The 27,079-nt window shown below is 35.3% G+C and overlaps 2 protein-coding genes and 1 non-coding gene across 3 annotated transcripts; all 3 read left to right on the top strand.

The window, feature by feature from the left end:
• The first annotated feature begins 2,390 nt into the window (after nucleotides 1-2,390).
• Nucleotides 2,391-6,560, top strand: LOC102629635 (endoglucanase 4-like). The gene is made up of 7 exons (XM_006491420.3): nucleotides 2,391-2,803; nucleotides 3,617-4,024; nucleotides 4,576-4,677; nucleotides 4,803-4,961; nucleotides 5,345-5,465; nucleotides 5,559-5,716; nucleotides 6,114-6,560. The coding sequence occupies exons 1-7, from the start codon at nucleotides 2,606-2,608 to the stop codon at nucleotides 6,438-6,440; spliced, it is 1,473 nt and encodes a 490-aa protein (XP_006491483.3). The 5' UTR covers nucleotides 2,391-2,605; the 3' UTR covers nucleotides 6,441-6,560.
• An 85-nt stretch (nucleotides 6,561-6,645) lies between these two features.
• Nucleotides 6,646-10,689, top strand: LOC102610223 (endoglucanase 8-like). Its single transcript, XM_006490152.4, has 7 exons — nucleotides 6,646-7,447; nucleotides 7,638-8,045; nucleotides 8,125-8,217; nucleotides 8,318-8,515; nucleotides 8,903-9,008; nucleotides 9,117-9,289; nucleotides 10,090-10,689. The coding sequence occupies exons 1-7, from the start codon at nucleotides 7,238-7,240 to the stop codon at nucleotides 10,417-10,419; spliced, it is 1,518 nt and encodes a 505-aa protein (XP_006490215.4). The 5' UTR covers nucleotides 6,646-7,237; the 3' UTR covers nucleotides 10,420-10,689.
• Nucleotides 10,690-21,894: 11,205 nt separating this feature from the next.
• Nucleotides 21,895-22,001, top strand: LOC127900141 (small nucleolar RNA R71). Its single transcript, XR_008052161.1, has one exon. It is a non-coding gene; the product is annotated as a small nucleolar RNA R71 (small nucleolar RNA).
• Nucleotides 22,002-27,079: the final 5,078 nt, after the last annotated feature.

The raw sequence follows: 27,079 nt of genomic DNA, 5'->3' as shown, positions 1-27,079 counted from the left end.
GACAAGTAACAAATTCAAAGCATGTGACTTGTTGATTCCACCTAAATGATAATTTCTCAAAAAAGTGAAATAAAGTGAAAAGAGGTTCTATTTGGGATTGTGGTTGGATAATTGTAATTTAAAAGTTATATGATTAAAGTTTTTGATAAACATTAGCTGCTATAACTGAAAAATTGAGTTTATTTAATTTTATACTTGTATGATAAAAAATTTATTATATCTTTACTAATTTTGTCAAAATTATTGTTTAAAAATTATATTTACTATATACTATTAATTTTTATTTTATAATTACAACTTTTTTTTTCCACAATAGCTAATTAGCTATACTTTTTAAGATACAACACCTCAATATCAAACAAGCCTAGAGTCATATAACTCCTGCAAAACAAGCTAATATTGTTAAATGTGGTGTCAAGAAGGCATACTTTGCTTGTTAGATAAAACGTGGGCAATAAATTAAAGCATGTGACTTGTAGAAGGTTACGTATAATTTTTGTCTCTTTAGTTTCCTAAGAACGTGAAGAGTTGGGCAAATTAGAGACCGAGTGATGGTGGCATTGAAGTTAAATTTACGTACGTATATGACACTATACAGCTATTATATTGCATCGCGCTAGAAGCTTTTCGAGCTCACGCCTAATGCCTTATATATCTTTTTTTATTTGAAAAAAAAAAGTTTATACACCTTTTAAATTACAAAAATGAATTGATTAATCATCTAAGCTACTTTGTTTCTATGGTAGAATATTTGCCTTTTTCCCTTCCACTTGGTGGACATAAAAATCCAATAATGTTTTGCTGGAAAAGCAAAGAATAAAAAATGATTGTTGATCGCTCTAATTGTTAAAATCCTGAATTCTCCTTCTTTTTATTCTATATTGAGTATTAATATACTTATAAGAGCTAATGATAAATGAATAAAATCATAATAAAACAACAATAAATTTTTTGTCTTTTAATTAATTTTGAAGATTTTTAGGAAAATAAAAATATAAAATCACTAAAGAAAAAAATTCATGAAAAGATGATTTTTTTAATTTTTTATAATTTCTTTATAATTTTCCTACTGATAAAATTAAAATATAAAATTTTACCCAAATTAATTAATAGGTGGATGAAATCATCTTAGGATCTTGGATCTTAACTACTAGTCCAGACGACTCTTAAACCCCAAGAATTCTTTTTTTTTTCTTTTTAATATCAAAGAGTGGGACTTGGCACTCCTTCAAAATTCTCATAATTAAAACTTCCTTTTTAATAATATTCTATTTAATGACAAAAATACCTTTATTTCTAAATAAACATTCTTTTTCATTTGTAAATATTTAAAATTTTCTCTCTTTAAAATCTAAAAAATATAAATAATCAATACGAATAAAGAAACAAAAAAGAAAGATTTGTTTTTAATTAGTTGCGAAACCAAAATGAATTTAGTAAAAATGATAACCATCTAATATTCAGAACTTGTAAATGAAAATAAGTAACGCTTAATAGGTTGTGGCCACAGTATTTTGTTTCCTTGAAGCTCCTATGATTGCATTTCATGCACAATGTGTGCGTCTTATTCCTTCTCTTACCAAAAGCTTCATGTTCCTTTTTCATTTCTTCTGCTATTTCAAAAGTGAAAAAAAAAAAAATTGAGATCTGAGCTACTTAGGAAAGAACAAATTGGATTTAAAATTGAAAAAAATGAAAAATCATACTTGTGAGAGGGAGAGAAAAAAAAAATAAATTGGGTTAATTCTTTTTGCGTGTCTTTAAATGTAATTGCAATACCAAATGGTTTTATGATATTAATAAAGGGATGCCAACAATTCAACACTATATGCAATTCAATCAAAATCAAATATAATTGAAGTCCACTTAAACGTACACTCAACCCAACATAAAGTTCAATACAATTGGAGTCTATTGAAGCTCAATATAACAATAAATCCCTACAACCATTGAGAAGATTCAAATGCTCTACCTTAGAGTTGAAGAAAGGAGGTGTCGACCAACCAAACTAAATAATTATTGGCTTAAACACAATATTTTTTTTTAAAAAAAAGCTTATAAGATAAACAACCCTATAGGAGAAGTAAAAAAGAAGATTTTATTATTCAAAATTATGAAAATGAATGAGATTACACACAGTAAACTAATTGAAATACTACTCAAAATAAAGCAAATAACCTTTTATTCCAATTGGATTAAAATACTAAAATGCACTATAGCTCAAACATTAAAAATAAATTAAGATAAATACTATTAAAATAAAAAAAACTGAAACAAAACCAAATAATTATTCTAGACTTCTAAAACTTGTCTTTCTTTAAGAAAAGAGAACCTTATTTGCCAAATTAACATGATAAATTCTACTCTTATAATATATGTAGGAGAATCTAATCCTCAATCTCAAGAAAAAGGTGATATGTATCAACCACTATCGCAAAAAAGAAAAATCTTTTAGTCTTCGAATTCTTAACATGTACCTTCATTTTGGAACGATGAATACTATAAATATCTTAGTTACATTAAGTAGCTTCAACTGAGGAAAACAAAAGGAGAAAAGAGCATAGTTCTTTGGCAAAGAGAAAGGGGGAAATAACAGAGAATTAAGATGCGTTCAATACAGAGTTTTCTGTTCGTAATACTAGGGTTGATGGCAATGTTGGGGACAGTGGCATCACATAATTATGCAGATGCATTGACTAAGAGCATCTTGTTCTTCGAAGGCCAGAGGTCTGGAAAATTGCCCCAAGACCAAAGGATGACATGGAGGAAGGATTCTGCTCTAAATGATGGCGCTGACATCGGTGTGAGTCTTCCTCTCTTCTTTCTATTGATTGTTGCTTCATTTACTAGCTTGCATTTTTGTTCCATATTTCATTTTCCTTCTAATTTTATAACTTATTTTAATTCCTTGGTTACAAACGTTAGCTAAATTACATGATTTCTTAGAGCTTTGATGATACTTTTTGATGCTTTTAGTACCAACATTGATGTTAACATATGATACTGTATATTGCTTGTTTATCTATGATATATATGATAGAAATAATCAACACATTGATTGAAAATAATTCTTTGAATTAAATTGTATAAGTTTGGTCCACTCATGAATTAACTTTTCAGTATAATGCTAGACACTAAGTGCTGTTGTGTGATTTAACTTTATGGAATTGCTCCAAGAAGCTAGATTGGGATACTTTTATTTTTTGTTTTGTATTATGTGCATGTATTTTTAACAATTTTTTCGAGGTCTTTTATTATAAATTTTAATTTTGTACATGTTTTAAAGGTAAGGTTCATTACATCCCTTAGTAAATGATGATCAATGAACAGAAAAGAAAATACAAATTATAATTTTTTTTTTTAAAAAAAACTCTGATTTGTTATTTGTAAAGGTTTTTCTGAAAACTTCTAAAACTTACGCTCGAATTATTCCCTTAGTTTTAAAATGATAGTACCAATTACCAAATATGCGAAGATTAGTAAGAACAATAATCAGAGAGTATCATTAAATTGAAGAGTCGTTGGTAATCTTTATCATCTTCAATCATTCAAAAAATGTGAACAAGGCCCCCCAAATAACGCCCGTATTTAAATTAATTTTTTCCCTCTCCCTTAGGTTGATTTGACCGGAGGATACTACGACGCCGGCGACAATGTTAAATTTACTTTTCCCATGGCATTCACAGCAACCGTGCTGGCTTGGAGCGTGCTAGAGTTTGGGGATTCAATGGGCCCAGACCAGCATCATGCGTTAAATGCTATTCGATGGGCAACTGATTTCTTAATGAAAGCCACTAATAAACCTGACACTGTTTATTTTCAAGTTGGCCATGGTCAAGAAGACCACAATTGCTGGCAGAGACCTGAAGACATGGACACACCCAGAGCTGTTTTTGCTGCTACTATAGAAAAACCAAGTTCTGACGTTTCTGCTGAGATAGCAGCTGCTCTTGCAGCCACTTCTATTGTGTTTAAATATTCTGATCAAGCATATTCTGCCACACTTCTCAGTAGGGCAAAAAAGGTAGGTAAAATCAATTTTATACCCAAGTATCTGGGAGGTGTACGTGTATTGAAGTCATTAAACGAGGGGTATATTGAAGTGTATCAAAATATTTTAGGGGTTGGTGAAAATCTTCTCAGCATAATAATTTACATAATATGGAAGAATTATAATTTTATAAGAAATATAGTTTTTATAAGGTAAAATGACATGTTCTCCCATAAATATTATTTTTATCATTTTAACACTGAGAATGTAATCGGATAGGAATTTTCTAAGTTAATATTTTAAAGTGTGGGAAAATTCGAAAAAACTTTAAAACCATGTAGTTTTAAAGTGTTAATTTCATAATGTTTTAAAATCGTGAGGTTTTAAAACTTTTCCGAATTTTCTGCACTTTAAAATCACGGATCAGATCCCGAATCAGAAAATTACTAGGTAACCGGATACTACAAATTTATCAGGGATCTAAGTGCTCAAAATTAAGAAATTTTATAAGAGATAAAGTGTCCTTCTCCCTTCTTATAATTAATTAGTACATATATTGTCATTATAATTTTTGCTTGAAATAGGTGTTTGAATTTGGCCATAAGCATCGGGGAAGATACAGTGAAAATTATGCGAAACCCCCAGGGGCGGTGTGTCCTTTTTACTGTAGCGGTGGAATCGCAGAGGTAAGCTCTGGAAAGTTTAGTGCAATTGCTTTCATTTTGCCTTTAACATAAGTGCCAGAAAGATTGTTGTATTTAAGGTCACAAAAATTTCAAGTGATATTGTCTCATATGTATAGTGTACATAGGATGACTTGGCATGGGGAGCGATGTGGCTATTCAAGGCAACCAATTATGATCATTATTACTGGAATTCTGCTGTAAACTCAAGTAAAATTCTGAACCATAATCTGCATGAATTTGGATGGGAAGGCAAGAATGCTGGCATTAATGTACTTGTCTCCACTGTAAGTATTTTATAACTTTCATATTATCACGACAGAACCCATTTTACCCAATCTAAGTTTTTGTTCTTGTGAACCACTTGGGCTTAACCCAAGTGGCTAGAGCCACTCCCTCACAATTGCGAGGGAAGTGGTTCGAACCCCCGCAAATGCATTGCGGGGGTTTAATTTAAATGTCCTTCCTTGGAGCCTCAAAACTTGAGTGAAGGCAGTCTTTCTCCCATAATGGGAGTTGGGCGTCCCTCGAATATTTGAGAGGGTTAAAAAATTTGAACGGTGCCATATCAAAATAGATGTAAATGGGTCTCAGTAATTTGTATGGTGTAAATATCATGAGCAATAGTTCTCTTAAAAAAAAAAAAATTTTTGTTCTTGTGTGTCGGCAGATTGTTAATAAGGATGGTGGTACCAACAAATCAGATACCGATCCTTTCATTCAGAATGCGGATAAGTTTGTATGCGCACTAATGCCTGAATCGCCTACAAAGGTAGTCTACTACACACCAGGTATTTTAACTTGTGATCATTTTATTAATTGATCCATTGGAACAGAATAGTAGAATTATTTTATGATTTGATTTTGGATCAAAACATTATCAGGTGGGCTTCTCAAATTACAGGGCGTAAATTTTAAGCATGCTTCTTTAACCTTTCTCCTGGTTGTTTACTCTCGATTTTTAAAAGAAGCTAACAAAGAAATACATTGCGGTCATGTTGTTGTTAAAAGGAACAGGCTGATAGAGATTGCCAAAGGCTATGTAAGTCATGAATGTTTCTTGTGGGAACAATTTTTTTTTTTAATAGAGAAAATGATGAAAATCCCTTATTGTTTGTCGAAACATATAATTTCTCCCTTCATATTTTAAAACTCATCAAACCTCCTGCTGTTAAAAAAATTATTAACTTTTTTTGTTGTGTCTTTTCCTGTTTTACTGCTACAAATTTGTATTGATTAACGAAGGATTTTACCACGTTAATGGTAAAATAGTAAAAGACACAAAAAGGGGAAGTTTGCCATTTTTTTTTTCAACAGCAATGAAATGGTTTTTTTTAAAACATGAGGGGTGAAATGATTAATCATTTTTCCTCTTTTAAATTTTTGCCAGTGAATTTGTTCGATTGTTTAACAGCTTGTATTTGGAAATTGATATGAAGGTGGATTACATGCTGGGAAACAACCCAATGAATATGTCATACATGGTTGGATATGGAAAGAAATTTCCTCATAAAATACATCATCGCGGTGCATCTCTTCCTTCCATGGATAAACATCCAGCGAAGATCCCTTGTGCAAACAATCACTTTTTTCACCACTCTGATCTCAACGAGTTAACTGGGGCAATTGTTGGAGGACCTTTTGATAATGACTCTTATGTTGATGATCGAAATACAGTTGAACGATCAGAGCCCACAACTTACATGAATGCTCCTTTTGTTGGCCTTTTGGCTTATTTCAATAGACCACCACCAGCTTACATCTAGAGGATATACTACGATGGAAATGTTACTTAATACAATAAGAATGTAAGAGTTACAATATCATATTTAATGTCCGCGATTCCTCTTTTGATAGTAAGTCATCTTTGCTGCCTTTTCAGTTCATTTTAGAAATTTTGGATAGCTCTTATCTCTATAACTATGATGAGCATGACGGCCTCCGACATTGTTTGTAAATTAGGATTCTCTGCCAGTATGAGCTTAATGATAGGAATGAGATGAAGATCATAGAAATTGTTCATTAGTGAGCCTAAAAGATAAAATAATGATGAGATGAAGCGTATCCCGAATGGATTCCATTATTATGACACAATTTTGCTCCTAGTATATGTTGAAGTGGTTTCCCAACACTTTCTTTGACTAACCACCCATGTCAGAGTTGAGGCTGCCGTAGACTGATGATTAAAAAAACTGGTCCGCCCCTCACAAAATAATAACCACAATAGTAAAATTAAATTTAAACAGAAATATAAAGCAACTTGTGTTCCCAAAATAAATTCCTTTTATTAGTGAAGCTATAATTACTGTATTCCCTTTTATCAAGGCAAACAACTATGATACTTGTATGGTTGCCTTTTATAGGAATGGTATATAATTAATCAAATTAATTCCTCTCCCCTTTTTATAGTATAATTTGAGATATTAAGGTAAAGTATTCAAGCTGGTTTCCTTCCTTTCGAAACAGTGCGTATAAAATCTTGCATTGTCTAGACTTCACATACTTGCTAAGAAGATTAAGTTTGTAGTAGAAAAATTAAGTGGTGGACCGAGAGTATAGAAAAATGAAGAGTGGAAAATGTATGATTATCCAAATATTGTTAGGGTTACTGGTGGGGATATTGATGGTGGCAAGGGTGGCTTCACATGATTACGGGGATGCATTGTCTAAGTGTATTTTGTTCTTTGAAGGCCAGAGGTCGGGAAAATTACCCTCTACTCAAAGGATGACTTGGAGGAAGGACTCTGCTCTTTCTGATGGCTCTGATGTTGGTGTAAGTCTCAAACTTTGATTCTTTTTTCTTTCTTTACAAGCAATTCTAAATATTAATAACAATAATCTTAGTGACACTTCATTTAATTATGGTATAATATTAGTGAAAGTTATCTCATGGTGGACTCTGATATGTTCTTGAGTTGAATAGGAAAAATCATTTACTCAATCAATTACATAACAATTTTCAGGTGGATCTAGTAGGAGGTTACTACGACGCTGGTGACAACATAAAATTCAGTTTTCCGATGGCTTTCTCAACAACAATGCTGGCATGGAGCATATTAGAATTTGGCCATCTTATGGGCTCAGAGCATGAAAATGCATTAGAGTCTCTGAAATGGAGCACAGACTATTTCCTGAAAGCCACCAGCGTCCCTGGAAAAGTTGTTGCTGCAGTTGGTAACCCCAAAGGTGATCACAACTGCTGGGAGAGGCCTGAAGACATGGACATTCCTCGGACCTCGTATCTTGTCAATACAACAAAGCCTGGTTCGGAAGTTTCTGCAGAGATTGCGGCTGCGTTAGCAGCTTCTTCCATGGTTTTCAAGTCTGTTGATTCTCAATACTCCAATCTTCTTCTCCAAAGAGCATTTCAGGTACTTGAGATTCAACTTTTTTCAGCTAAATGACGTTCTGAATCTTTAAGGTATTTATTATTTGTGTTTCTTGGAATAGGTCTTTCAATTTGCAGATCAGTATCAGGGCTCTTATAATTACAGTGTGGGGGAAGGGGTCTGCCCTTTTTACTGCGATTATGATGGCTATATGGTAAGAACTTGGGAATGCAGATCGAGCTATGAACTTATTTCTTTTCAAGACTGTTGCTCGGGGTGAAAATTCAAAAATTAAATTCACTGATTCGTTCCAGGATGAGTTGATATGGGGGGCAGCCTGGTTGTTCAAAGCCACCAACGAGCAAAAATACTGGAACTATGTTGTTGAAAACATTCACTTCCTGGAAAATTCTGTCGAAACAGAGTCCAATAAAGCTGTGTATGTAGGTGGTTGCTTTGCAGATTTCGGATGGGATGGAAAGAATGCTGGCATCAACGTACTTATTTCCAGGGTAATCATAATTTTTTTTTCTTGAATTAGTTGCAATATACATATAATTACTATCTTGGGTTTGCTAAGAGTTTAAGTTCATACACTTTTATAATATAATCCAGAGATCTACCAATCGAAACACTGCACAAACTAGAGATGATCAACCTCTTCACCTAAGGAGGTAGTATATCTGCTCCAATTAATATTTGGGAAGATATATCTACCCCACTTACGGTTATGGTTCGTAGATTTGTTTTGAGTCCTGCATGAGATGACTCGAACTAGAAGACATCAGCATACCACTATGATATGGCCTAAGCGGCAGAATAGTAATTAATTACATCATTTTTTTTTCCTTGTTACAAAATATCATTACAAAATTTAATTTTTTTTCTTGTTTTCACAGTGGGTGATGAACACCTCTAAGTCCGATCCGTTTGTAAGCTATGCCGACAAATTTTTTTGTACTGTATTGCCTGAATCACCTACCAGATGGGTTACATACTCTCCAGGTAGCAATTTCTTTCGTTAAAACTTGCCTAAGAATTAAAGAAGTGCAAACAAGTTGATTTGAGAAGCTATTGCGTAGTTTAAGAAATGGGTATCTATATATGTATTAGGTGGTCTAATGTTCAAATATGGAGCAAAAAGCATCGTGAACTCGCAACATGTTACAGCTACGTCCTTTCTTCTTCTGGTTTATTCTCAGTATTTGACAATGTTCAATAGAAACTTTCAGTGTGGCGACGTTGCTGTCAGTCCATCTAGGCTCGTGCAACTGGCAAAAGTACAGGTAGATTTTTTAATCCTCTATTGATTTCATAATATTTGTTAATGGATCATCCTACTCTGAACTACAATTTTTAAAATATATGCTTTTAACTTTGTCTAAAAAAAGATAGACAAATCAGTTAGTTTGATCTCTTGCGATAAAAATAAGATGTTTAGGGTCTAAAATCTCTCACCGACGGAAAAATTCAATTTAAAATTTATGAGACGAAGTGTATTGTAATTAGAAATAATAATATAAAAAATTGGGCGAGAGACTTGTACATATGATAATAAAATTTAAATTCCTATCATTTTGTGGCGAGCAATCCCAAGATTATAGAGCTCAAGGGCAAAGCAGTCTTTTTGTGTGTTTTCAAAAGTCCGTTACTAAAGCTATTGAAGGAGCTGAAGTGGCCAACCACCGGGGCCCCACTTGCAGTTGTTTTTAATACTGAGGACTAAAATTTTTAAGCTCCGTTCAAGGCTGATGAACAGAGCAATATAAAGGGCCAAAATCTTTGAGTACAGAGCATCGATTTGCTTGCATCTTGTATTGATATACTGTTTACAATCTTTGCAACACAATGACAGAACAATGGTTCCTTTTGCACCCACAGATGTTGGTCACATTGACCGGACCATGACGGTTTCATTTTTCTTTGTTTCTCTGATCATGATCTCTTGTAGTTGATTTCTTTTGAGCTAGTGTGATTCTCGACACAATGTCAATTTTTGGGAGTTAAAGTTGAGTCATCCTTAAATTCTTAACAGCAAGAGGGTTCTCTCATGAATGGATTATGTTAATTGTTAAAATGGATGCAGGTTGATTATGTACTAGGAAGCAATTCAATGGGAATGTCATTCATGGTGGGATATGGCCAAAAGTTCCCTCAAAGAATACATCATCGAGGCTCTACCTTACCTTCCATTGATAAGTATCCAAAGCGCTTAAAATGTCATGATGGCGATGAATTCTTTGAAACAAAAGATCCAAATCTGAACGTGCTGACAGGGGCAATTGTTGGAGGACCTGATATCAATGATAAGTTCGAGGACGATCGTAGTAATTGGAAACAATCAGAGCCAACCACCTACATAAATGCACCTTTTGTTGGAGTCCTAGCTTACTTCAAAGTGTATCCCAATAGTTAGAAATAGACGAAGTCAAAGGCAGACCCAGAAGGAACCGGTCGGTTAAAGCTCTTTTGAATGAAATCTTGGAGAGTTGTGTTTTGACATGTCAATTAATATTTTTAATTTTCTTATAACTAAATTATTGAAATGCATCCCAAAACGAATAGCTGAGTTGTTTTGGTCTAGATCTATTGGTGGGTGCAAGTGGTCAAAGATCAAATAATTCCCTTCACACCAGCATTCGATAAAGAATTTCTTTAACAGAGGCAAACGATTATGCCTTTTATGGTTCCTAACATAGGCGTGACCCATAATTAATAAAATTTAATAGCTTCTCTTTTTATAGTATAATATTTCTATTTTTAGATTTCAAGTAGAATATAAAATTTTCCTAGCGCCGTTTTGAAATGGTAGTTAATGTATGAAAATTTGCATAGCATAGACTTCAAATAACTGAAGACAAAGATCCAATAGAACACTTAAGGCAGTGGGAGGACAGTACATAAACGATAATCCAAATATTGTTAGGGTTGGTGGGGATGATGATGGTGGTAAGAGTGACAGCTTTGCATGATTACGCCATTATGGGGATGCATTGGCCAAGTATATTTTGTTTTTTGAAGGCCAGAGGTCTGGGAAATTGCCCTCTACTCAAAGGATGGTTTGGACGAAGAATTTTGATCTTCTGGACGGCTCCGATGTTGATGTAAGTCTATCCATCTTTCTAATATTCCATCAGACTCAGTTTTTTTTTTAAAGATCCCATTTACATCTTATAGCCTTTTGAGCTTTTTTCCTAATAACCCATTTACATTTTATAGCCTTTCTTCACTTAGTTCAGTTAATTCCCAAACTTCATTTTTATTAATTGAATTTATTTCTTCTTCCATAGCTTTCGACCATTCAGATAAATCCGATGAATTCGCAACTTCTCTATAATTTTTAGGCTTATCTAACGATTATATTTTGTTAGAAACACAATAATCTTTAAGATAGGAAGTAGGTTTTCTTACTCTTTTCCTCCCACTAGACATAGGATGTGTGGAGAATTCATTCTACTTAAACAATTGTAGAGAACCTTGATTTACGAATACTATCTCTTGATCTACATCCAAAGATGAATTATTATTAGAGATATTTGCATATTCGTCTTTGAAGACGTGTGTGTGGACTAAAATGAAGAATATGGAAAAGTTGAGAGTTGTTGTGCAGATTGACTCCAGTTGATGGGGTCTATTAGATATTATCTGCTGACGTGGCATGAATTCGTTATAATCTATTATAACAAGTTCAATATATCACTATATAACAGAGCTGATGGGTGGTGCATGTTTCAGTGTCTTTTTCGTCTTCATTTGTTCATTATTATGCATAGAATCTATTCCATTATGATCTGTGCATAATCTTCTATAAAATCACTTGCGATTGGATTAGTTCTTGATCAATAATAAAGAGTAAATTTTCCTTCAAAGGTTGCTGGTCTGTGTCTCTGTTTTTTGTTCCAAAATTGTTTATTTATTCTGGCATCTTTGATTCGATTGTATTCTTGGTGTTTCTACTCATCAAGATTTGTGAGTCTTGTTGAGATTAAAGGCTTAATAGTCTTAATAAGTGGTATCAGAGCCTGGTGAATCTCAGCCATGTCTATTCTGAATCATGAAATTGAAAAATTCACCATTGGTGGTGATTTCTCGCTTTAGATATTGAAATGAGGGCTCTTCTTGTGCATCAGGGGCTTGAATCTGCTCTGGAAGAAGAAGATCCAGAGGCTGCTACAAGTTCTGTGACTGATGATAAGAAGAGACAAATCCAAAATCGAGCTCATAGCACTCTAATTTTGAGTCTTGGTGACTCAATCTTGAGAGAGATTTTTGAAGAGAAGATAGCCTTAGGGATTTGGAACAAGGTAGAAGCTTTGTGTATGAAGAAGTCCCTGGCTCACAGACTGTTCTTGAAGAAAAGGTTGTACACATTCTTAATAAGAGAAAGGGGTTACAATTTAAGATCACATTGATACCTTTAACAAGATCATTCTTAATTTTGAAGGGGTGGAAAATGTGAAAATAAGTGATGAAGATAAAGCCTTCTTCTTGTTGCGTTTCTTACCAAAGTCTTATGAAGGCTTTGTAGATACAATGCTTTATGGCAGAACAATATTAACTCTTGAAGATGTTAAAGCATCTTTGAGTTCAAAAGAGATTCAGAAGAACAATGGGCTTGAAACGAGTAATAGTGATGGGCTGATTGCCAGATCAGAAAAGAAGAAAGATCAGAAGAACAAAAATCAAGGAAAAGGGCATGGAAAGAATTAAGAAAATGCAGACAAGAAGAAAAAGAAGAGGAAATGTTTCTACTGCAAGAAGGAAGGGCATTACATCAGGGATTGTCTTGAGAAGAAAAAGAAAGAAAGTCAAGAGAAGTCAAGGGATGTAGCTGTAGCCTCTGATGATGCCTCTAATGGATATCACAGTGTTGATTTACTTGTGACCTCAAATAGCAATACTAAAGGTCAGTGGGTCATAGACTCTGGGTGCTCTTTTCACTTGTGTCCTGATAAAACTCTATTTTACAACTATGAAGTTGTTGATGGTGGTAGAGTCTTAATGGGAAACAATAATATGTGTAAAATTGTTGGTATTCGCTCTGTGAAGATCAAGATGTTTGATGGAACTGTAAGAGCTCTACATGAGGTGAGGCATGCTTATAGGCTAAAGAGAAATTTAATCTCTTTAGGCATGCTAGACAGCTTAGGGTATTTTTTTTAAATCAGAAAGTGGTGGTTTAGAGATAAGAAAGGGGACTGAGATAGTGATGAAGGGGGTTAAGGAGAATGACTTATATGTATTGCAAGGCTCATCAGTGCCTATTCAAGGGGGAATTTTTGTTGTTTCTGAGGAAAATATAATTAAGTTGTGGCATCTTAGACTTGGTCATATGAGTGTCAAAATGCAAGAGTTCAGCAAACAAGAGCTACTTGGTAGGGATAGAATCCACCAGCTGGAATTATGTGAAAACTGCATTTTTGGCAAAGCTCACAGGTACAAGTTTCACAAGGGGGAGCATATGTCTAAGCAAGTTTTGGACTATGCACATGCTGACCTTTGAGGGTCTGCTCAAGTCCCATCCTTGAGTGGTGGCAAGTATTTCATGTCACTAATTGATGATTACTCAAGGAATGTGTGGGTCTACATACTCAAGATCAAAGATCAAGCCTTGGAAAAGTTCAAAGTATGGAAATCTTTGGTAGAAAATCAGTCTGGATTCAAGTTCAAATGCTTGAGAACTGATAATGGCTTGGAATTTTGTAGCAAAGAATTTGAGGAATATTGCCAAAAACATGGCATAAAAAGGCACAAAACAGTCAGGTTCACCCCTCAGCACAATGGCTTAGCTGAGAGGATGAACAAGACCTTAGTAGATAAGACCAGATGTATGTTGATAAATTCAAAGCTTTCAAGAAGCTTTTGGGCATAAGCTGTCAATACAACAAGTTATTTAGTTAACAGAAGCCCATATTCTACAATTGGCTTCAAAACACCAGAAGAACTGTAGAAGGGAAAACTTGCAAATTACTAAAATCTCAAAGTTTTTGGCTTATCTCCACATCAATCAAGGCAAGCTGGAAGCAAAGGCCTTGAAATGAGTATTTGTTGGATATCCTGATGGGGTTAAGGGGTACAGAATCTGGTGTATAGAGTAAGGGAAGTGTATAGTCAGCAGGGATGTTGTGTTTCATGAATCTGTATTGCTGAAAGAAAATGCAAAGAATGATACTGGACTATAAGATGATTCAATAATTAACAAACAATCTGAAACTTCCAAGGTTAAGGTGGAGCTGTTTGGAGATAAAGACAGAGAAAACGAGGTAGCTGATTATGAAGAGAGAACCACAGTTGAAGTTAAGGAACATGAGTCATCAGAGTTACCAGACTTGCAGACTTATCAGTTAGCAAGAGATAGGGTTAGAAGGGAAGTCAGAGCACCAGTGAGGTATGGTTATGCTAACTTAATTGCTTATGCATTGTTGTGTGCTGTTAATATGGCAATTGAAGAGCATGCTAACTTCTCTGAAGCTATTGAAAGTATGCATTGTGATAAGTGGCTTGAGGCAATGCAAGATGAAATGGAGTCCCTTCAAAGAAATCAGACCTGGACACTTGTTCCAAATCCAGGTAATAAAAGGTTGATCAGTTGTAAATAGATCTTCAAGAAGAATCAAGGAATTCCAGATGTTGAACCTCCCAAATATAAAGTAAGGCTAGTGGCTAGGGGGGTTTACACAAAGAGAAGGTGTAGATTTCAATGAAAATTTTTCCCCTGTTGTTAACACAGTTCAATAAGAATCTTATTAGCCATGGTAGCCTTACTTGACTTGGAGCTTGAGCAAATGGATGTAAAAACAACATTCTTTCATGGTAATCTTGAAGAACAGATATTGATGGCACAATATAAAGGCTTTGAGTGCAAGGGAAATGAGTATTATGTTTGTTTGTTGCATAAGTCCTTGTATGGACTCAAGCAATCCTCACGGCAGTGGTACAGAAGATTTGATGATTTTATAGTCTCAAAAGGCTATCACAAAAGCAAATATGACAGTTGTGTTTACTTTGGAGGATCAGATCAAGGTGGAGTTGCTTATTTGCTTCTGTATGTTGACGATATGTTAATTGCAAGCAAATATAAGTTGGAGATAGAGAGGTTGAAGAATTTGCTGAAGGCTGAGTTTGAAATGAAGGATCTCGGCAGTGCTAAAAGAATCCTTATGATGGACATTACAAGGGACAGATATGCTGACACTTTGTTCTTGAGTCAAGAGAAATATATCAAGAAGGTTCTAGAGATGTTTGAGATGCAAGACTGTAAACCTGTCCAGACACCATTTGGTCCCCAATTTAAGTTGACAGCAGCTCAATCATCAGAAGACGAGTCTCAGGTGAATGAATTCCCATATGCACATGTTGTAGGGAGCCTGATGTATGCAATGGTATACACCAGGTCATATATAGCCTATGCAGTAAGTGTTATCAGCAGATTTCTCAGTTGTCCAAACAAGGTTCACTGGAATGCTGTCAAATGGATAATGAGATACCTTAAGAGCTCTTCTAATTGTGGTTTGTTGTATGGAAAGACTAAGAGTGACATAAATGAAGTCATGGGGTTTGTAGACTCTTACTTTGTTGGAGATCTTGACAGAAGGAAGTCAACCTCATGGTATATGTTTATGTTAAACAATTGCTTGATTAGTTGAAAGTCATCACTTTAGTCTGTGGTTGCTTTATCCTCAATTGAAGCTGAGTTCATTACAACTGCAGAGGCAGTAAAGGAGGCAATGTGGCTAAGAGGTTTGCTTAATGAGTTATGGTTAAATCAAAAAATTGTTCAGGTTTTCTATGATAACCAAAGTACCATACACCTAGTAAAGAACCAGATGTATCATGAAAGAACCAAGCACATTGATGTGAAACTCTAGTTTATCAGAGATGAGGTTGGAAAATGAACTGTAATTATGTCCAAGATCCATAAAAGTGTGAATCCAGCTGATGCTTTTACAAAAGCACTTTCCACTACAAAATTTGAATTATGTATGAATCTGATAGGCATCTCGCCCAAACCTAGCTCTCAACTTTTTCATATTCTTCATTTCAGTCCACACACACGTCTTTCAAAGGTTCAGTTTGGAGAGTATTTATTTCATAGCAAAAGTGATGGTTGTCGAAGCCAACAAAAATAAATTCCTACTCTAAATAAATTGTGTATAGTGATTGAGCAGGGTCGTGTCCACAGAGATCGGTAATTAATTAAATCCTTTTGAAACGTAAAACGTAAAATAGGGGAATTGTTGACAATAATAAAAATCAAATTAAAATAACAAGAATGCAAATTAAAGTTGTAATTCAAATTGGAGAAAGCTCTGGTTGAAGGAATTAACTCAGCTTGATTCGACTACTGATCATTGATTCAAATATAGATTATTATTACTCATGAATAGACCGGTTATAGCTACTGAGACCTTCTAATAGCCAATCTCTCCTTAACTAGTCGATAACCAAGGTACGACCGTTGGTTATTTCCCTAATCAATAGACAACCCTAGATACGATCATAGAATTTAATCAATTGACAGCCTGAAAAACCAGAGAGACCCAAATCCTAATCAACACATATGATGATTCATTTAAATTAGATTGTTTATTCTCACAACACAACTCTCTGCTATGTTATTTGTCACAAACATTAAATTCTTCATACGATGAATCCTTTAATTGACAATAGATTAAGTTGATAATTAAATAGTGGCCCATTACCTAATTAACAAACATAATCATGAAAATAATTCAGAGAATAAACAAATACCCAAAAAGTAATAAAACAATTAAAGCACAAGAAAGATCTCACAGTAGTGATGAATCAAAGCTTCATTAACCTTCAACCAGAAAAATGGGTTTAGTTCCTCATAGAGAGAAGAGAAAAATTAGATCTAGGGTTTCTTTTTCTCCAATCCAAAATCCCCCCTTTTCACAATAGATTCCTCCCTTAAATACTCTCTCTCTCCTCTCTTTTAGAATTCTATTTAAAATAAAATACTAATATCTGAAATATTAAATTCGTAATTACAAAAATAACCAAAAATACAAAACACGTTAAACTAAAAACTGCAGGTCCGCAGTTGACAGCACGCGCCCACGCCTTATCAACAAAGTTCTTCTGACGCTCATAATTTCTCCAAGAGAACAATCATCCTTAAACATCATCTTATAGCTCAATTTTATCATCAATCAATAGAATTGCACCTACAAAAGTAAAACATAAGTAAATCACTATTATTAAGTGCAAAACATTGATATTAAGGGAAGTAAATAATGCAAAACTAGTGCATAAATTGCACTCTAACAAATTCCCCCACACCAAGATGATGCTTGTCCTCAAGCATATAACTCAAGACTAATCTCAAATCTCCACTAAATTCTCATCTCAACTCATCCAAAAATAATTTTAAGCAAGCATACCTCAAGAAATTAAGTCGTTCAACGTTCGAGAGACAAGGATTTTAAAGCATAGAATTTCATAAGATAGAATAAGAACATTCAACCACCAAGAAGATTCGTTCAAAATTCAAGTGCAACAAGATGTAATAGCCCTCTCAATAACTTCACTCCATGCACTCAAAGTGTTTAGGGTGTCATTTATCCACTCAAATCAAATCAAAGAATGCTATTACCATAAGCTTGCTCATATATCACATCTCAATCCACAAAACATGAATAAAATGCAAAAATTTAAGGGTCTTAAAAGGGTTGTAATGGGGTTAAATGTGTTAAATGAAAAAGAAAGGTTTACGAAAGAAAAAGAGATCAAAACGAGAAGAATGAACTCATTGAATGAACTTATGATATCAAAATGCTTATTTCTACTCAAGTCACCAAGAATGTAAACATTTTTTATTTCGATTTTTTTTTCAATTTTTCTTTTTTCTTTTTTTTTTCTTTTTTTTTGTTTTTTTGTTGTTGTTTTTTTTTTTTGAATCAAACAAAAGAAACGAACCTTGCACAATTTAATTCAAGCATAATGCTTGTTGATCTAATTGAGAAACTTTATTACAAGGTAGAAAAAGCAACAAAATATATCCACACAATGAGTCCAAAAATCTCCTTAAATTGAGGCTCAAAAAGAAGAAAAATGGTTAAGTAGACGGAGAGAATTAGATGGGTAATGGTTAAGGCTCAAACAAAGATAGCAAATAAAGGTCTTCGGGTAGAGAAAAAGGAAAATGCGAGAATAGAAAAATGGTAAATGGTTTGCCCTTATCATTTTAATGCATAAAATCTTGTAATGTGGCTTCAACATGCATAATAAAGCAAGTTCTAGAATAAACAAACTAGGATTGATATTCACATAACAAAAATAATTAGAGCAAAGTGGTTGCTCATAGGCTCAAATCCTCACAAAGTTGGTAAATTTGCCATCAAATCCTGTACACTCTTCAAATGAATCAACCATCAATAGTGGTGTAGAATGAGAAGAAGGTATGAGTGAGATATAAAAGGAAAGGTAAAAAGGATAATAAGCAAGAAAGATGTATGTAGTAAAAAAAATGAAAGATAAAATGTGAGTGATGAAAAAGTATGATAGAAAAAAAAATAGATGTAAATAATGTGAGATAGATGGGAAAAGAGTAGTGAGAGATAAAGGAAAAGAAAATTAATAATATATAAAGCATACTAACTCCAAAATCATTTAAGGATGAGTAGAGTGAAAAAAAAAAAATAAGTAGAGTGAAAACAATAATTCCAGACATCAATAATGCAAAAATCCCTCCCCCACACCAAGAACTTACATTGTCCCCAATGTAAGATAATCAAAGCTCACATAAAAATTAAAGCGTCAGGATAAAAGATTAAAGGCAAAAACTTCCCTGAATTGTGAGCTTTGATCCTCATAACGTCTATGGGCTTGGCGGGAATGGTGGGATAAATCCCACACTCTTGAAGTATGCGGCCAAATTCTGCTCCATCTTGTCACAGATTTCGATTCATGCGGCTGGAATGCAGGTCGTAGGCTGGTTGCGGACTATTGCTGCTCGACTGGAGCTTGCGGGTACACGGCTGCTGGTTCAGTTGCGCGCGGATGGGACTGATGCTGCGAACTGGTGACGCTGGATCTGCGTGCTGCGGCTGTTGCTGCGCGCTGGGGGATTGCTGATTGCGCGCTGGTGATGCTGGTTGCGTGCGGGATGCTGCGCGCTACTGGGGCTGGTTCTGCTGCGCTAGTGGGTTGCTGGATCTGCGCGCTGGGGTTGATTGCACGTGAGAGCTGGGCTGACGTTGGTTCTGCGCGCTGCTAGGCAAAGGCTGGATCTGCGCTCGCGGGTTGCTGCGTGGCTGCTCGGTGAAGGCTGAATATGCGCACGCGTGGGATGGAGCTGGCTGCGCGCACAGTTGCTGCTGCTGCTGCGTGGGCTGGTTCGCGATGGTGGATCGCTGGTGCTGCGTGGCTGCTCGGTGAAGGCTGAATATGCGCACGCGTGGGATGGAGCTGGCTGCGCGCACAGTTGCTGCTGCTGCTGCGTGGGCTGGTTCGCGATGGTGGATCGCTGGTGCTGCGTGGCTGCTCGGTGAAGGCTGGAGAAGAAAACCAATTCTGTGAATTAGGGATTTTGTGAACAGTAAATTTTATTTTTTTTTCGTTTTTTTTTTCAAATAAAAAAAATATATATATAAAAAAGAAAGAAAAGAAAGGAAAAGAAAAAAAAAAGTTTTTTTTTTAATTTTCAAATAAATAAATAAATAAATAATTTTTTTTTTATGATGAACTACTTTGAGACACAAAAAAAAAAAAAATTTCAGAAGTACTTTTCTAATAAGCACGTGGGCACGCCTTAAAACCATTTCACGTTAAAAATCACAGAAGTACTTATTAGTTAAGACGTGGGCACGCCTTATCAAAAATTTTCTTCTGACCAAAATAAGCAAACACATTATTTTTTTTAAAAAAAATCTGAATCAAAATTAAAAGAAGATATGACAAAAACCAAAATAAATAAATCATTTGGGTTGCCTCCCAAAAAGCGCCTTTGTTTTATGTCTTTGGCTAGACACATTTATGCATCAATCTCCATAATTGGGACTCTCGAGAGCCACATCCTCCACGATATTCACCGAAAAACCTTCATAAAAAGATTTTAAGCGATGACCATTAACCTTAAGAACTCTGTCAGAGGTCGGACTCCGAATCTCAACTGCACCATGAGGAAAAACATTAGTAACAATAAAAGGTCCAACCCAGCAAGAACGTAATTTACCCGAAAAAAAGTTTAAGTTTAGAATGAAAAAGAAGAACTTTTTGACCAACAGAGAACTCCTTTCTCAAAATCATTCTATCATGAAATGTCTTCGTCTTTTTCTTGTAAAAAACTTCCTGCACTATAGGGTTAATAACATCCACAGAGAATACTGAATGTTCATCACTATGATATTTCATGGCATCATTCATATTGAATTCTATAACCTCTCCATCAAACTCCATAGTGAGAGTCCCTTTATGTACATCCATTTTAGTCCTAGCAGTCTTAAGAAAAGGTCTTCCTAGCAAAATTGGGACAGAATTAGAGGAGTTATCATCTTCCATATCAAGTACATAAAAATCAGCAGGAAAAACTAACTCATTAACTTGTACTAAGACATCTTCTAATACCCCATCAGGATATGCATTAGACCTATCGGCTAGTTGAATTATCACGCCAGTTTCTTTTAATGGACCAATATTCAAAGATGAATAAATAGAACGAGGCATGACATTAATAGAAGCTCCTAGATCTAACAAAGCCTTTTCAATTCTAACACTACCAATTTTACAAGGAATAGTAAACATACCTGGATCCTTGCACTTAGGAGGTAGTTTCTTTTGAAGAACTGCTGAAATATTCTCCCCCATGTGAACTTTTTCACCTCCTCTTAATTTTCTCTTAGAGGTGCATAGTTCCTTAAGGACTTTAGCATATCGAGGTATCTGTTTTATAGCATCTAATAAAGGAATATTTACCTCAACCTTGCAAAATGTCTCAAGGATGTCTTTCTCTTGTTCCTCCTTTTTGGATTTTGCAAACCGGCTTGGAAAAGGAGGAGGTATCACAATAGGTAGGGGTTTCGCTCTGGTGGGTTGCGCATCTTGAGATTTAGGCATCAATTCATTCTTCTCAAGCTCATCTTCTACATGCTTTGTCACTTTCTTACTAGGCTCTTGCAACTCCTTCCCACTTCTAAGGATGACAGCACTAACGTTTTGCTTTGGATTCACCTCAGATTGTGAAGGCAATCTCCCTAATACTTGAGACTCCAGACGGCTCACTGCAGTCGCCAATTGACTCATTTGGTTCTCCAAGTTCTGAATGCTTGCCGTAGTTGCCTGCTGAAATTGTTGAGTGTTAGTCGCAAGTGATTTAACAATTTCTTCAAGAGGTATACCTGACTTGGAGTTTGACTGTGGAGGTGTTGGTTGTCTTGGTGGATACTGTTGTGGGAATCCTGACGGCCTAACTCCATAGCTGAAGTTGGGATGATCCTTCCATCCTGGATTGTATGTTTGTGCATAAGGATCATACCTCCTCTGAGGCATGCTTGGAAATCCTCCAACTGCATTGGCTTGTTCAACGGGTTCTTCTTGAAGTGTAGGACACATATCAGTTGAATGACCCATATTGTAACAAATGCCACAAGTCTTCACCTGTTGCACATTACCTACAACAAACTTTTCCACAAGAGAAGTAAGTTTATCTAAACGTTGTTCAACAGAAGAAATATTTACCTCATTCACCGTTCTTGAAGTGGCATCTTGTCTGCTGCCAAATTGTTGTGCATTGGCAGCCATATTTGAGATCAACTCCCTTGCTTGAGTAGGGGTCTTGTTCACCAACACGCCTCCACTAGCAGCATCTATCATACTCCTATCCATCAATGATAATCCTTCGTAAAAATATTGAATAAGAAGTTGATCAGAAATCTGATGTTGAGGACAGCTGGCACACAATTGTTTGAATCGCTCCCAATACTCATATAAAGTCTCCCCAGGAAGTTGTCTGATCCCAAAAATGTCTTTTCTGATGTTAGCAGCTCTTGAAGCAGGAAAGTACTTCTCGAGGAACTGCTTCTTCAAATCATTCCACGTTGTAATCGATCCAGGAGGCAAGTAATACAACCAATCTTTAGCTAGCCCATCTACAGAGAACGGAAAAGCACGCAGCTTAATCTGCTCTTCAGTCACGCCTTGTGGTCTCATACTTGAGCACACAACATGAAACTCCTTAAGATGTTTATGAGGATCTTCACCTGCAAAACCATGAAACTTGGGTAATAAATGAATAAGACCAGACTTTAATTCAAAATTTACCTCCAAATCTACATATTGAATGCAGAGTGGTTGCTGATTCAAGTCTGGTTCAGCTAACTCTCTAAGAGTTCTTTCTACAGGTGCAGGTCTATCCATCACTTGTTCTTCCGAATCGCTAGATGATTCAACTAAATTAGGCACCGTATCTGTTTTAAAAAGCAAAGGCGACGAGGATCGTTGCTTAGCTCGCTTAGTCTGCTGTCTCAGCTGGCGAGCTGTCTTCTCAATTTCAGGATCAAACGAAAGTGTACCTGTACGAGAAGAACGAACCATACACCAAGTAAAACGTAAAAAGGATTAAATAAATGACACCAATCCCCGGCAACGGCGCCAAAATTTGATGGTTGTCGAAGCCAACAAAAATAAATTCCTACTCTAAATAAATTGTGTATAGTGATTGAGCAGGGTCGTGTCCACAGAGATCGGTAATTAATTAAATCCTTTTGAAACGTAAAACGTAAAATAGGGGAATTGTTGACAATAATAAAAATCAAATTAAAATAACAAGAATGCAAATTAAAGTTGTAATTCAAATTGGAGAAAGCTCTGGTTGAAGGAATTAACTCAGCTTGATTCGACTACTGATCATTGATTCAAATATAGATTATTATTACTCATGAATAGACCGGTTATAGCTACTGAGACCTTCTAATAGCCAATCTCTCCTTAACTAGTCGATAACCAAGGTACGACCGTTGGTTATTTCCCTAATCAATAGACAACCCTAGATACGATCATAGAATTTAATCAATTGACAGCCTGAAAAACCAGAGAGACCCAAATCCTAATCAACACATATGATGATTCATTTAAATTAGATTGTTTATTCTCACAACACAACTCTCTGCTATGTTATTTGTCACAAACATTAAATTCTTCATACGATGAATCCTTTAATTGACAATAGATTAAGTTGATAATTAAATAGTGGCCCATTACCTAATTAACAAACATAATCATGAAAATAATTCAGAGAATAAACAAATACCCAAAAAGTAATAAAACAATTAAAGCACAAGAAAGATCTCACAGTAGTGATGAATCAAAGCTTCATTAACCTTCAACCAGAAAAATGGGTTTAGTTCCTCATAGAGAGAAGAGAAAAATTAGATCTAGGGTTTCTTTTTCTCCAATCCAAAATCCCCCCTTTTCACAATAGATTCCTCCCTTAAATACTCTCTCTCTCCTCTCTTTTAGAATTCTATTTAAAATAAAATACTAATATCTGAAATATTAAATTCGTAATTACAAAAATAACCAAAAATACAAAACACGTTAAACTAAAAACTGCAGGTCCGCAGTTGACAGCACGCGCCCACGCCTTATCAACAAAGTTCTTCTGACGCTCATAATTTCTCCAAGAGAACAATCATCCTTAAACATCATCTTATAGCTCAATTTTATCATCAATCAATAGAATTGCACCTACAAAAGTAAAACATAAGTAAATCACTATTATTAAGTGCAAAACATTGATATTAAGGGAAGTAAATAATGCAAAACTAGTGCATAAATTGCACTCTAACAAATTCCCCCACACCAAGATGATGCTTGTCCTCAAGCATATAACTCAAGACTAATCTCAAATCTCCACTAAATTCTCATCTCAACTCATCCAAAAATAATTTTAAGCAAGCATACCTCAAGAAATTAAGTCGTTCAACGTTCGAGAGACAAGGATTTTAAAGCATAGAATTTCATAAGATAGAATAAGAACATTCAACCACCAAGAAGATTCGTTCAAAATTCAAGTGCAACAAGATGTAATAGCCCTCTCAATAACTTCACTCCATGCACTCAAAGTGTTTAGGGTGTCATTTATCCACTCAAATCAAATCAAAGAATGCTATTACCATAAGCTTGCTCATATATCACATCTCAATCCACAAAACATGAATAAAATGCAAAAATTTAAGGGTCTTAAAAGGGTTGTAATGGGGTTAAATGTGTTAAATGAAAAAGAAAGGTTTACGAAAGAAAAAGAGATCAAAACGAGAAGAATGAACTCATTGAATGAACTTATGATATCAAAATGCTTATTTCTACTCAAGTCACCAAGAATGTAAACATTTTTTATTTCGATTTTTTTTTCAATTTTTCTTTTTTCTTTTTTTTTTCTTTTTTTTTGTTTTTTTGTTGTTGTTTTTTTTTTTTGAATCAAACAAAAGAAACGAACCTTGCACAATTTAATTCAAGCATAATGCTTGTTGATCTAATTGAGAAACTTTATTACAAGGTAGAAAAAGCAACAAAATATATCCACACAATGAGTCCAAAAATCTCCTTAAATTGAGGCTCAAAAAGAAGAAAAATGGTTAAGTAGACGGAGAGAATTAGATGGGTAATGGTTAAGGCTCAAACAAAGATAGCAAATAAAGGTCTTCGGGTAGAGAAAAAGGAAAATGCGAGAATAGAAAAATGGTAAATGGTTTGCCCTTATCATTTTAATGCATAAAATCTTGTAATGTGGCTTCAACATGCATAATAAAGCAAGTTCTAGAATAAACAAACTAGGATTGATATTCACATAACAAAAATAATTAGAGCAAAGTGGTTGCTCATAGGCTCAAATCCTCACAAAGTTGGTAAATTTGCCATCAAATCCTGTACACTCTTCAAATGAATCAACCATCAATAGTGGTGTAGAATGAGAAGAAGGTATGAGTGAGATATAAAAGGAAAGGTAAAAAGGATAATAAGCAAGAAAGATGTATGTAGTAAAAAAAATGAAAGATAAAATGTGAGTGATGAAAAAGTATGATAGAAAAAAAAATAGATGTAAATAATGTGAGATAGATGGGAAAAGAGTAGTGAGAGATAAAGGAAAAGAAAATTAATAATATATAAAGCATACTAACTCCAAAATCATTTAAGGATGAGTAGAGTGAAAAAAAAAAAATAAGTAGAGTGAAAACAATAATTCCAGACATCAATAATGCAAAAATCCCTCCCCCACACCAAGAACTTACATTGTCCCCAATGTAAGATAATCAAAGCTCACATAAAAATTAAAGCGTCAGGATAAAAGATTAAAGGCAAAAACTTCCCTGAATTGTGAGCTTTGATCCTCATAACGTCTATGGGCTTGGCGGGAATGGTGGGATAAATCCCACACTCTTGAAGTATGCGGCCAAATTCTGCTCCATCTTGTCACAGATTTCGATTCATGCGGCTGGAATGCAGGTCGTAGGCTGGTTGCGGACTATTGCTGCTCGACTGGAGCTTGCGGGTACACGGCTGCTGGTTCAGTTGCGCGCGGATGGGACTGATGCTGCGAACTGGTGACGCTGGATCTGCGTGCTGCGGCTGTTGCTGCGCGCTGGGGGATTGCTGATTGCGCGCTGGTGATGCTGGTTGCGTGCGGGATGCTGCGCGCTACTGGGGCTGGTTCTGCTGCGCTAGTGGGTTGCTGGATCTGCGCGCTGGGGTTGATTGCACGTGAGAGCTGGGCTGACGTTGGTTCTGCGCGCTGCTAGGCAAAGGCTGGATCTGCGCTCGCGGGTTGCTGCGTGGCTGCTCGGTGAAGGCTGAATATGCGCACGCGTGGGATGGAGCTGGCTGCGCGCACAGTTGCTGCTGCTGCTGCGTGGGCTGGTTCGCGATGGTGGATCGCTGGTGCTGCGTGGCTGCTCGGTGAAGGCTGAATATGCGCACGCGTGGGATGGAGCTGGCTGCGCGCACAGTTGCTGCTGCTGCTGCGTGGGCTGGTTCGCGATGGTGGATCGCTGGTGCTGCGTGGCTGCTCGGTGAAGGCTGGAGAAGAAAACCAATTCTGTGAATTAGGGATTTTGTGAACAGTAAATTTTATTTTTTTTTCGTTTTTTTTTTCAAATAAAAAAAATATATATATAAAAAAGAAAGAAAAGAAAGGAAAAGAAAAAAAAAAGTTTTTTTTTTAATTTTCAAATAAATAAATAAATAAATAATTTTTTTTTTATGATGAACTACTTTGAGACACAAAAAAAAAAAAAATTTCAGAAGTACTTTTCTAATAAGCACGTGGGCACGCCTTAAAACCATTTCACGTTAAAAATCACAGAAGTACTTATTAGTTAAGACGTGGGCACGCCTTATCAAAAATTTTCTTCTGACCAAAATAAGCAAACACATTATTTTTTTAAAAAAAAATCTGAATCAAAATTAAAAGAAGATATGACAAAAACCAAAATAAATAAATCATTTGGGTTGCCTCCCAAAAAGCGCCTTTGTTTTATGTCTTTGGCTAGACACATTTATGCATCAATCTCCATAATTGGGACTCTCGAGAGCCACATCCTCCACGATATTCACCGAAAAACCTTCATAAAAAGATTTTAAGCGATGACCATTAACCTTAAGAACTCTGTCAGAGGTCGGACTCCGAATCTCAACTGCACCATGAGGAAAAACATTAGTAACAATAAAAGGTCCAACCCAGCAAGAACGTAATTTACCCGAAAAAAAGTTTAAGTTTAGAATGAAAAAGAAGAACTTTTTGACCAACAGAGAACTCCTTTCTCAAAATCATTCTATCATGAAATGTCTTCGTCTTTTTCTTGTAAAAAACTTCCTGCACTATAGGGTTAATAACATCCACAGAGAATACTGAATGTTCATCACTATGATATTTCATGGCATCATTCATATTGAATTCTATAACCTCTCCATCAAACTCCATAGTGAGAGTCCCTTTATGTACATCCATTTTAGTCCTAGCAGTCTTAAGAAAAGGTCTTCCTAGCAAAATTGGGACAGAATTAGAGGAGTTATCATCTTCCATATCAAGTACATAAAAATCAGCAGGAAAAACTAACTCA

Source organism: Citrus sinensis, chromosome 9 (genome assembly GCF_022201045.2).
Source record: "Citrus sinensis cultivar Valencia sweet orange chromosome 9, DVS_A1.0, whole genome shotgun sequence".
In the NCBI taxonomy this organism is placed as follows: domain Eukaryota; kingdom Viridiplantae; phylum Streptophyta; class Magnoliopsida; order Sapindales; family Rutaceae; genus Citrus; species Citrus sinensis.
Note: the sequence above shows the minus strand (reverse complement) of the source record. Positions and strands in the feature narration are given on the sequence as shown.

Bases quoted from the DNA above. Each gene is read 5' to 3' on its own strand.
- LOC102629635 (XM_006491420.3), top strand. From the start codon at position 2,606: ATGCGTTCAATACAGAGTTTTCTGTTCGTAATACTAGGGTTGATGGCA. The intron at 2,804-3,616 runs GTGAGTCTTCCT...CCTCTCCCTTAG, and splicing joins ATGATGGCGCTGACATCGGT to GTTGATTTGACCGGAGGATA. The intron at 5,717-6,113 runs GTAAGTCATGAA...ATTGATATGAAG, and splicing joins TAGAGATTGCCAAAGGCTAT to GTGGATTACATGCTGGGAAA.
- LOC102610223 (XM_006490152.4), top strand. From the start codon at position 7,238: ATGAAGAGTGGAAAATGTATGATTATCCAAATATTGTTAGGGTTACTG. The intron at 8,046-8,124 runs GTACTTGAGATT...TTCTTGGAATAG, and splicing joins TTCTCCAAAGAGCATTTCAG to GTCTTTCAATTTGCAGATCA. The intron at 9,290-10,089 runs GTAGATTTTTTA...AAATGGATGCAG, and splicing joins TGCAACTGGCAAAAGTACAG to GTTGATTATGTACTAGGAAG.